The sequence below is a fragment of the Acanthochromis polyacanthus genome, chromosome 10 (assembly GCF_021347895.1).
Source record: "Acanthochromis polyacanthus isolate Apoly-LR-REF ecotype Palm Island chromosome 10, KAUST_Apoly_ChrSc, whole genome shotgun sequence".
NCBI classification, from domain to species: domain Eukaryota; kingdom Metazoa; phylum Chordata; class Actinopteri; family Pomacentridae; genus Acanthochromis; species Acanthochromis polyacanthus.
The window spans coordinates 30152219-30164662 of NC_067122.1; the positions used below are offsets into that span (position 1 = coordinate 30152219).

The 12444-nt window shown below is 42.4% G+C and overlaps 1 protein-coding gene across 1 annotated transcript; it reads right to left on the reverse strand.

Annotated features, from left to right (window-relative positions):
* Positions 1-8332: 8332 nt before the first annotated feature.
* LOC127535659 (uncharacterized) lies at positions 8333-12386 on the reverse strand. Its single transcript, XM_051954203.1, has 4 exons — positions 11510-12386; positions 10957-11038; positions 9266-10202; positions 8333-9091 (listed from the first exon to the last, which is right to left on the reverse strand). Exons 3-4 carry the CDS (start codon positions 10106-10108, stop codon positions 8744-8746), a joined length of 1191 nt encoding a protein of 396 aa, XP_051810163.1. The 5' UTR covers positions 10109-10202; positions 10957-11038; positions 11510-12386; the 3' UTR covers positions 8333-8743.
* Between the last annotated feature and the right edge of the window lie 58 nt (positions 12387-12444).

Consider the following 12444-nt stretch of genomic DNA (forward strand, 5'->3'; position numbering starts at 1 on the left):
AGGACCCTATTGAAACCCTAGGGTTTATTATTATTATTATTATTATTTTTTTTTTTTTTTTTTTTCTCCCGTAAAGTAAATTGGCTTTTTGGCGGCCTTATCATACTCCAAAACGCGTGAAATTTGGCATGCACATCAGGACTGGCGAAAAATTTGATATTTTATGGGAGTTGCGCATGTGCGTGGCAAAATGGCTCTATAGCGCCACCTGCAAAGTTGAAAAAGTAGTCATTAGGCCAACTGCCACAATGTTTCATGTACAGCTACAATATTTGGTGGGCATATGCAGAACATCTGGACACACCAAAAAGTCAATTACAGCCACGCCCTAAACCCAACAGGAAGTCGGCCATCTTCAATTTGCTGTAAATTTTTCAAACTTAATCGCTCCTCGGGAAATGACTTGCCTTTTTGGCGGCCTTATCATGAACCAAAACGCGTGAAATTTGGCGTGCACATCAGGACTGGTGAAAAATTTGATATTTTATGGGAGTTGCGCATATGTGTGGAAAAATGGCTCTATAGCGCCACCTGCAAAATTGAAAAGTGGTCATTAGGCCAACTTCCACAATGTTTTATTTACAGCTACAATATTTGGTGGGCATATGCACCACATCAGGACACACCAAAAAGTCAATCACAGCCACACCCTAAACCCAACAGGAAGTCGGCCATCTTGAATTTGCTGTACATTTGTCAAAATTTATAGCTCCTAGTGGATAAGTCTGAGAGAACTGAAATTTGGCCAGTACATGCACCAGACCTTTCTGATGAAAAGTTATCAAAAACTCAACCAGAAGCCAAAAGGTGTGGCCATGGCGGAGCCTCAAACAACTGATCCTTCGCCATGAAACAGGAAGTGGTGTCTAATTCTTCTCAACATGCTCCAATCTGCCTGAAACTTTACATGTATGATGACAGTCCTGTCCTGATGTCATCCACATAGGGATATTCATTGACAGTCATAGCGCCACCTTGTGGTTTCAGGAAATAGACATCTTTTACACTTTCATGCCCTATTGTTACCCGGTTGATCATATTCACTTCAAGTGCAGTGACAACAGCCTAAACACATTGATGATGCATCCCAGTGAAAATGGTGACTTGTCATCAAAGGGCGTGTCTGTGGCGGCCAAACCAATTTCGATGTTTCGCCATGAAAATTTAACGATTCATATCTCAGCTGAACAAGATCCTATCTGCCCCAAACTTCACATGATGGACACCAGGTCCAGTCTGAACACATCCACACTCATAAATTCTGAAAAAGTCATAGCGCCACCTGTTGGTAATAGTAAGTTTAAGGCCTTATATTTTCAGGTACAATGGCCCCAAACTTGGTGATATCATGCTGGAAATTGGTCAGTCGAGTCTTCACCTCTTGACAATCACACACTGTGAAGGGTGTGACATTTCATGCAACGCTGTTGCCGTAGCAACCAAATATCGCCATGAAAAACAAAGCCCTTTCTGACAGGTTAGGAATACTCCAATGCTCACAAAAATTACCACACACATCACCATTGACCCAAGGAACAACACTGTATGCATCTCGGCACTGCACATGCTATAGCGCCCCCTACAGTATTTTTAACAAACAGCCCCCCCAGCACGTTTCACCTACATCCATGAAATTTGGGAGGCTTATAGAGCACATCAGGACGCACAAAAAAGCCTCTTGGAGCCATGTCCTAAACCCAACAGGAAGTCGGCCATCTTGGATTAATTGTGAGATTTTTGATGATTTTTCTCATTTTTGAGAGTTAATACCTCCTAGGGGATAATTCCAGGAGACCTGAAATTTTGTCAGTCCACACAGCAGGACTTGGTTTGGAAAAGTTATCAAAAGTTTAACCAGAAGCCAAATGGCGTGGCCATGGCGACCATTAGAGTTTTGATGCTTGGCCATGAAACAACAACTGCTGTATAACTCTCCTCTGCATGCTCCAATCTGCCTCAAACTTTCCATGTGTGATCACAATCCAATCCTGATCACATCTACAGGCCAACAGACACTCTCAGTTGCAGCGCCACCTGTTGGAGGGACAATAAATGCTGTATAACTGGCCTCTACATGATCAAATCAGCCTGAAACTTTTCATGAGTGATCAGAGTCCAGCCCTCATCACATCCACTGTTTGAAATACACTCTGAGTTACAGCGCCACCTGGTGGTGGATGGGCAGGAAATGCTGTATAACTAGTCTGAACATGCTCCAATCTGGCTGAAATTTTACGTGTCATTAAACTCTGGTCCAGATGTGATTCAGAGGCCAGCACACACTCTCAGTCACAGTGCCACCTGGTGGACGTGCATGGATTCGCCGACCAGCGTGGATGCGAGGACCCGTCCATCGCTGCTTGCAGCTTTAATTATTATTATTAGGGTCCGAACACCGAGGGTGCGAAGGACAGGCGGTGCCAGGGCACCGACTGTCCAAGGCACCAGCGGTGCCAAGGACCCTATTGAAACCCTAGGGTTTATTATTATTATTATTAGGGTCCGAGCACCGAGGGTGCGAAGGACAGGCGGTGCCAGGGCACCGACTGTCCAAGGCACCAGCGGTGCCAAGGACCCTATTGAAACCCTAGGGTTTATTATTATTATTATTATTTTTTTTTTTTTTTATTTTTTTTTTTTTTTTCTCCCGTAAAGTAAATTGGCTTTTTGGCGGCCTTATCATACTCCAAAACGCGTGAAATTTGGCATGCACATCAGGACTGGCGAAAAATTTGATATTTTATGGGAGTTGCGCATGTGCGTGGCAAAATGGCTCTATAGCGCCACCTGCAAAGTTGAAAAAGTAGTCATTAGGCCAACTGCCACAATGTTTCATGTACAGCTACAATATTTGGTGGGCATATGCAGAACATCTGGACACACCAAAAAGTCAATTACAGCCACGCCCTAAACCCAACAGGAAGTCGGCCATCTTCAATTTGCTGTAAATTTTTCAAACTTAATCGCTCCTCGGGAAATGACTTGCCTTTTTGGCGGCCTTATCATGAACCAAAACGCGTGAAATTTGGCGTGCACATCAGGACTGGCGAAAAATTTGATATTTTATGGGAGTTGCGCATATGTGTGGAAAAATGGCTCTATAGCGCCACCTGCAAAATTGAAAAAGTGGTCATTAGGCCAACTTCCACAATGTTTTATTTACAGCTACAATATTTGGTGGGCATATGCACCACATCAGGACACACCAAAAAGTCAATCACAGCCACACCCTAAACCCAACAGGAAGTCGGCCATCTTGAATTTGCTGTACATTTGTCAAAATTTATAGCTCCTAGTGGATAAGTCTGAGAGAACTGAAATTTGGCCAGTACATTCACCAGACCTTTCTGATGAAAAGTTATCAAAAACTCAACCAGAAGCCAAAAGGTGTGGCCATGGCGGAGCCTCAAACAACTGATCCTTCGCCATGAAACAGGAATTGGTGTCTAATTCTTCTCAACATGCTCCAATCTGCCTGAAACTTTACATGTATGATGACAGTCCTGTCCTGATGTCATCCACATAGGGATATTCATTGACAGTCATAGCGCCACCTTGTGGTTTCAGGAAATAGACATCTTTTACACTTTCATGCCCTATTGTTACCCGGTTGATCATATTCACTTCAAATGCAGTGACAACAGCCTAAACACATTGATGATGCATCCCAGTGAAAATGGTGACTTGTCATCAAAGGGCGTGTCTGTGGCGGCCAAACCAATTTCGATGTTTCGCCATGAAAATTTAACGATTCATATCTCAGCTGAACAACATCCTATCTGCCTCAGACTTCACATGCTGGATACCAGGTCCAGTCTGAACACATCCACACTCATAAATTTTGAAAAAGTCATAGCGCCACCTGTTGGTAATAGTAAGTTTAAGGCCTTATATTTTCAGGTACAATGGCCCCAAACTTGGTGATATCATGCTGGAAATTGGTCAGTCGAGTCTTCACCTCTTGACAATCACACACTGTGAAGGGTGTGACATTTCATGCAACGCTGTTGCCGTAGCAACCAAATATCGCCATGAAAACAAAGCCCTTTCTGACAGGTTAGGAATACTCCAATGCTCACAAAAATTACCACACACATCACCATTGACCCAAGGAACAACACTGTATGCATCTCGGCACTGCACATGCTATAGCGCCCCCTACAGTATTTTTAACAAACAGCCCCTCCAGCACGTTTCACCTACATCCATGAAATTTGGGAGGCTTATAGAGCACATCAGGACGCACAAAAAAGCCTCTTGGAGCCATGTCCTAAACCCAACAGAAAGTCGGCCATCTTGGATTAATTGTGAGATTTTGATGATTTTCTCATTTTTGAGAGTTAATACCTCCTAGGGGATAATTCCAGGAGACCTGAAATTTTGTCAGTCCACACAGCAGGACTTGGTTTGGAAAAGTTATCAAAAGTTTAACCAGAAGCCAAATGGCGTGGCCATGGCGACCATTAGAGTTTTGATGCTTCGCCATGAAACAACAACTGCTGTATAACTCTCCTCTGCATGCTCCAATCTGCCTCAAACTTTCCATGTGTGATCACAATCCAATCCTGATCACATCTACAGGCCAACAGACACTCTCAGTTGCAGCGCCACCTGTTGGAGGGACAATAAATGCTGTATAACTGGCCTCTACATGATCAAATCAGCCTGAAACTTTTCATGAGTGATCAGAGTCCAGCCCTCATCACATCCACTGTTTGAAATACACTCTGAGTTACAGCGCCACCTGGTGGTGGATGGGCAGGAAATGCTGTATAACTAGTCTGAACATGCTCCAATCTGGCTGAAATTTTACGTGTGATTAAACTCTGGTCCAGATGTGATTCAGAGGCCGACACACACTCTCAGTCACAGTGCCACCTGGTGAACGTGCATGGATTCGCCGACCAGCGTGGATGCGAGGACCCGTCCATCGCTGCTTGCAGCTTTAATTATTATTATTATTTTTTTTTTTTTTTTTTTCTCCCGCACTCTCATCAGTCACTGCAACCACCAGCATTTCAATCAAGGCTTGCACTTGTGGAAATAAAAATGCATGAAAAAAGACAAGGAAAGTGGAACTCGGTGATGAACTATCAAGACTCTATTAATAAACAAGTAGAAGGGCTAACTGGGGTGGGAACAAGAGAAAATTATTGTAAGAAGATGAGAGGTATCCAGCATCTGGAAAGAGGAAAAACACTTTTTTCCCTGGTGCACATCAGTGAAAGGCAAATTAGATGACTTTGAGTGCATTGCTTTCTGTCATGTTTCCTGGGAACCCTAGTGTCACAGTCAGAAGTTTGTATGAGCAAACTAATCACAAGGTCCTTAGAGTATACCTCTGCACAAAGGGAATACAGTATAGTAATCCCGAGCCTGGTGATGCATTAGCAGACATGCCCCATTCATCTGACACATACAATGCACCTGCTCCAGCTACACATTCATTTCCATCTTCATCCAGCCCACCACTGGTCTCTCTTAGTCCTGTCAAAAGACGCCGGTCTTGCAGAAGGCCTCTCTCTTCAAGCAGTCCCAATAGTACCTCAACACTCCAGTCTGCTCTAGTTTCTCAAACATCAGACCAGCCTCTCACAGATACATCAGTTGATGATGAAGTTATTATTGGACATCAAACAAACATGTGTTTTGACTGTGTTGATGGTCTTGCTGAGACAGTTATATACTCACCTCTACAAGGAGATCAACTAGCGATGTTTGTGGAGGAAACAATAAGCCTAGATTCACCCAGCTCGGCAACCAGCGAAGAAGTAAGTGGGACATTTCATACTGTGGATTCGGAACAGGGTTCCACCAGCACAGATTTCTTTGCAAATCCAGAAAATGTTGTTGAGCATCAAATCATTGTGATCCGCAAAGCACAATGTCTTATGCACATGATAACAGCATTTTCAGATGAAAACATTCTGGATGCTAATATTTCAATCAGGCGTGTGCTTGAACGTGGAGAAGTTGAGGTCGGAGTTGGGAGTGGGGTCATCAGGGACTGTCTAACCGATTTCTGGGATATTTTTTATACCACAAAGACCTGTGGAACCAGCTACAAGATCCCAAGTTTGCACCACACATTCAAAGAGAGAGAGTGGACAGCCGTTGCTCGCATCTTGGCCTTTGGATGGCAGCGTTTTCAGTTCTTTCCAGTCCAACTTGCACCTCCATTCCTTACAGAAGCTCTATCACTCCCCTGTTCAGACAGTAATCTACTGGATGCTTTCTTCAACTACATCAGCACAACTGAGAAAGATGTGCTGACTGAGGCACTTGACAACTTTAAAGTGGCGGATATGGATGAACTCCTCAGCATACTGAGCAGTCACAATTGTTCTGTTTTCCCAACTGAAGAAAATCTGCCAAGACTGGTGGAGGAAATAGCCCACAAAGAAATGGTACAAGAACCAGCATTTATCATAAAATGTTGGAAGCCAGTTCTTGAATCTATTGGACAAACCATGAGTACCACAGGACTGAAGAAGATTCTGGATGATCTGAAACCAAAAGCGAGAAACATCACCAAATCCATCAAGTTACCAGGACATATGTCAGTGGACGAACAAACTACCTCAAATTATCTCTTGAGATTTGTCAGAGAAAGAGATGAGAAGGAGCTTGGTCTGTTCCTCAGGTACTGTGCAGGGTCTGACTTATTTCTGTCTAAGACAATTAAAGTTACATTCACAGCAGATCAGCTTCAGCTCGCAAGAGCGCCCTTGGCTCACACCTGTAGTTGTTCTTTGCAACTGGCAACTAACTACAAGGACTATGCAGATTTTCGAACAGAGTTCATATCTGTGTTGCAAAGTGGAGTGTGGGTGATGGATATGGTCTGAAAAAAGTTGTGATAAGGTCTTGAGCCAAGATTTTCTTTACTACTGATTTTATAAAGGGAGCATGCACTGATCTTTACTGCCAAGCAGCAGTAGCAACTAGGTGCCAGTATTCTGTTACAACATTGTCATGAGGACTATTATAAGCTAAGACTAGTTCAATTATTACTGGAGTGGCATAATTCTGATTCTGAATTCTGAGTTTATGATCTGATCGCAATCTGAGTGGTTTTTGTTCCACTGCTTTCATGTAAAGTATAACATTGGGAACATTTAATTGAAATGGCAAATGAACAATCAATTTATCATTTAGTGAAAATGATACCCAGGTTTTCAGCTCTGTCATGTTGCTAAATGTTTCATAAATGGCTTCTCAAGTTTTGCAAGGAGAAACAGGAAGATGTTGGAGGGATTATGTAAGTTGAACGAGGTCTGAGAAGCCAGAAGATGTATGACTTCATTACACAGTGTGAACTGGCAACCCATTTGGAACCTAATTTGAAAGCAAGAGTCTAGCAAGAGTCGACTATGTACAGGAGATGGGACTGAAGTAACCTGGGTTATGTGTCACTACATTTTATTGAAGGTATTTCTCATCATAGAGTTGTTTAGATTAAATGACCTCAACACTTGTTAGGCTTTTCTTTACTTGACAGTCTGGTGTGACTGTGTTAACACACAGCACTGTTATAGTTCAGCCTCCATCTTGACTCTGTTTTTGTCCTGAAGTTAAAATAGCAAATGCCACTGTTGAACCCCTGAACTGCCTAGTTATGCAAAGCGCAAAGTTCCACCAAAGGGACAGATGCACTGTGTGTGTGTGTGTGTGTGTGTGTGTGTGTGTGTGTGTGTGTGTGTGTGTGTGTGTGTGTGTGTGTGCGCAAGAGAGAGTGTGTGTGAGAGAGTAACATTAATAATAACTTTAGATGCATTTGTTGACCACTGACCATTGAGACCATTGGGTTTTGTATGTACCATCATGTTGTTTGTTTACTCTGACTGCTTTATTATGGTGCATTTCAGTGTACCAAAAGTGGGGCATTTTCTACCTCATGTTGTTCACAAGTATGGGCATTATCTGACTGCACTTGAATGTTGTATTTTTTTTCCAGTCACCAAGCAGCTTCAAGCAAAGGTTTGGCCTACAGAGTTTTTTTTTGTATACACTTTCCATTAATGTCAAAAATGTTTTTGTTTCACATTTTTTGTATTAAATTGTTCTGAACTTGAGTAAATCTTTCTCATTTTAAAGTCAAACTATAATGACTCATATATGAACTGATTTATGTTGCTGGGCATAAGAATTAAGAAAAGACTGACAGTAGCTTTTTACCTGTACAGTCACCACACTCAATTAGCAATGAAGTTATTTTGTTTTGAAAGTAGTGTCAACTTGTTAGAGTGAGAGTAAATGTGTATGAGTAGGGGAAAGAAACCCCTCAACACAAAACAATGGAGCTAATCACAAAGAGAGTTAAGCCTTTTGTCATTAAGAATTTGTCAGCCTTTTTATGCACATTTGGATTTATGAGGTTATGTCAGACACACACACACCGTCATGCTTAAGTAACTTAACAGGACCCAAATCTATGACTGACAGGCAAAATTACACATTAAACATTTATCAACAAATACAAAAACAAATTGGTCCAGAGGAGGACTGTAAAATGGCAGACACAGAAATGTTTCAGGGAGCATAAACAGGACACGACAAGGCATGAGACGTGTCATGTTGACATGCAGATTTTTTTTTTTCATCCATAGTATAGTTTGTGCTGAGGTAACACTATGAAAAGAAACAATCAAAACGGCAGGTAAAAAACAGTGACTGCACTCTAAACAGCAAGACTTCATTACTGTCGTGACTGTTGTGAGACAACAATTTGGCATGGTGAGGATTACTCTGATTCTGACAGGTGTGCTCTTATCAAGGGCCTCAGCTGTCTGTACAGTCTGGTTGCCCCAGCAGCATTATGGCTGGCCTCAAGATGATGTTCTCCCATTAACAACAAACATAGCTCGTGAAGGTCTGGGTCACAGACAATGTCAGTTTTCCAAAGGCAAATCTCTTCTTCTAGGATAATGTCAAGCTTGTCATAGTCCACTGGCTGGAGGTAGTCCCGTGCTTGGTAAAGTTCTGGAGTGTCATACATCAGAAAAGGTCTTCCAGGATACAGGTCCCGTCCATTGCCACTAGGCCGGATCCGATGAGTGTTCCGCATTCTCCTCACAGTGTCTATCTCCTTCTGTTACAGACAATGACAATGAGAAAGAGAGAGAGAGATAATATGAGTGAGTGTGTGTGTGTGAGAGTGTGAATGAGTGAGAGAGTGTGTGTGCATGACAGAGAGAGAGAGAAAGAGAATGACTATGTGTGTATGTGACAGTGTGTGTATACATGTTTGTGAGTAAGTGAGTACCTGTATGATGTTAAGAAAGCAAAACTGTATGAGACCCTTGTCAATCATATCTCCAGTGAAGTCACCAACTGACTGGAACTCCTGGAACACGTCTCTCCAGTAGTCTGCATTTTGTCTTCGATATTGGCCCCACCAACTTTCGATTCTTTGGTTGCTCGTACTTCTTCCTTGAAGTACACAGGGTCCATGAACAGTGCCATTTTCATCTTCACGCAAAAAACACTGCAATCGGTTGACATGCACATTCTCTGTACCAAAATCAGATCGGATGATTTTTGGACAACCACCAAGCTCAGTAACAGCATCAATGAAATACGCTGCAATAACTTCTGGTTTACTGTTCGTGAAGTTTGCGTGCATCCAGATGATACGCCGGGAGAAGCCATCAATGCATCCATTAACTCCGATTCCAAATGGTGTGAGTTTATCATAAGAGTCCATGTGCCAAATGAAATTTGGTCCTGGGACACTGTAGTGCCTTCTTCTGAGTCTCCTCCCTCTTCTCTGCTGTAAACCGTCTGGGTCCAAAAAACATAGCACTTCATACACTTGGTTTCTGGTAACCCGCAATCCTGCAGATCTACATCTCTCACTCATCATCCGATAACCATGGAGACGTCCAGGACCTCTTAGCTGCTCAGCAATGTAGTTAACCATGACATCAGGCTCAGTTAGACCACGCCGCCGATAAAGTCGAAGCCTTGCAAACAGTCTTCTAAGGTGACGCACACTGATATGTATATTGTGCCGAACAGCAAGGCACATAGCTATTTCAGCCTGTGTCAGTCCCTGGTTGAAAAGATTTGTGATGCACTGATCAACAATCTCCTGCTCCTCCGACATTGTGTAGTGAGTCTCTGCTTTCAAAGGCACCCCAGAAGGAAAGAAAATCCCAGAATCTGTGGAACCCAGAATGACTTCTGTAGACTGAATGAAGCTGAAACAGAAGAAAGGAAACAGGACAAAGGAAAGTTCATGATCAATACTGTCAGACCAAAATGATTGTTAACACCAATTTCGAGAATTTGAACTCCCTCAAATTCAGGAAAACGGATGAAACGCAAGCACAATTTATTATTTTAATTTATGTAAGTTTTAGAAATGCACATGTCACAAAGAAAAAGTTGCTATACAGGTAAAGAAATGAAAGAGTCACTTTTTTTGGAATACACGTCAGCAAGCTGGCAAAATGGAACAGCACAACCTGGTGAAACAAACTAAAAAAAAATAGGACTACAGCTAACTTCTTTTATTCATTTGTGACATTTGATCATGGATGTCTGCATGTTAATTTGTTGGAATAACATATTGGAATTAACTGCATTTATTTCTCATTATATTTCATTTACACTTTGAAGAAGGAGCCTTATTCTAGTTTATGCTAACCTCCTTCCCTTTTCACTGCTTCAGCCTATTGTACTTGAGCCAATGAAATATAATTTAACCAGTATGATTGTTTCTCTGTCTGAAGTAGCTGTACAAAGCAGCTGTGACCATCACCAAAACTGACATCAGCTATACCTTTATCAAGTTCATCTTTATTAATATATCTATGACTATCTATCTATCTATCTATCTATCTATCTACAATATTTGTTATGCATCTATCTATTTATGCACCCATCCATCCATTCACATTATCCATTAAAATACTACAGGATGTGTATGGTTGTCATGATGCAGGGCTTTACCTTGGCAGGAGACTTGGTCAAGCATCTGAGCCTCAGCTGTCACAGGTAGTCGGGATCACCCAGATGTGTCCATCTGCCAGAGCTGTGGGCCAAACAACATCCATCCATTAATCCAAAAGTGATCCTTAACAGTGACCGCTGTAAGTACATCTCTTGGTGTCCCACGGATGATATGAGGGACCAAGGCACAGCATGGGGATCATCTCCCCGTATATCAATGAGCTAAACACGAAGTTCCGTTAGCAAAGATCAAGGCAGCAGATGAAATACAAAACTAAACCAATTAAGGAGAACATGAAGGGAAAAAGCAGTTACAACTACGCGACACAGTCGACACACATCCCACCTTGCATTCCATGCACAATTTTGGCTAATTTTCAACCGGTTCAGCGTTTTGAGGGTCAGCGAACAGCCCTGCACGCCTCACATGCCACAGTTCGTCTGCACGTACCAAGAAGCACCGGAGCAACAGTCTTATAATTATGAATATGAATAATAATTTGGGGTGATCTGTTCCTGTAAAGTTCTGCAAAGTAAAGAGTGTGCATCTTACCCTGTGCATACACCCACACGCCACGCAGAGGTCAGCTCAACGTCCACTGCAAAATTAATTCGTGATCTCGAGAAAACAGACTTTGTTTTCTCGAGATCACGAAAAAAAAATATCTCGCGATCTCGAGAAAACAGACTTTGTTTTCTCGAGATCACGAAAAAATATCTTGTGATCTCGAGAAAACGGGTGGCAAAAAAATAAATCTGCCATGTCCGCTTAGGGCTTCCGTAATAACCAGTGGCGTAGTCTAGTTTTTCTAGTGGGTATACTCCAACCTCATAAACCAAAGCCAGGTCAGGTTCTCATATATGTGCGCGTGCACTCACACGTCCACACGCACGCACGCACGCACACACACACACACACACACACAGCAGCAGCTCCTTTATTTCAAACTACCAATTAGATACTTATAGACATTATAGCGTCAGCAGCTCCTCCTCCTGCCATCAGGTAGAGCTGATGTTTCCTCTCCATCAGGTAGAGTTGATGTTTCCTCTCCATCAGGTAGAGCTGATGTTTCCTCTCCATCAGGTAGAGTTGATGTTTCCTCTTCATCAGGTAGAGCTGATGTTTCCTCTTCATCAGGTAGAGCTGATGTTTCCTCTTCATCAGGCTCCCTTTCCTAAACGTTAACCTTAGCTCCAGCTGTAGTGTTCCCTAAAGCGGCAGTATTCACAGGACAAGCAACAGGCTTATTAAAACACTGAAATAGTTTCATTTAGCTTTGCTTTCTTTTCTTATTTTTTCTCCACTGACTGATGTTGGGTCATTAGAAGTTCTAGACTCATGTCCCTCTTCTTCTAAGCCAGGGGTATTCAGCTAAAATTCAGAGGTCCAGTCAGCAAAGGTCCAGAACATCATAATGTCTAACTTGAGTTACTGTGATATATGCTGATGTAACCTGGTAGTTTTATTAGAGTCTGCCTGTAGTC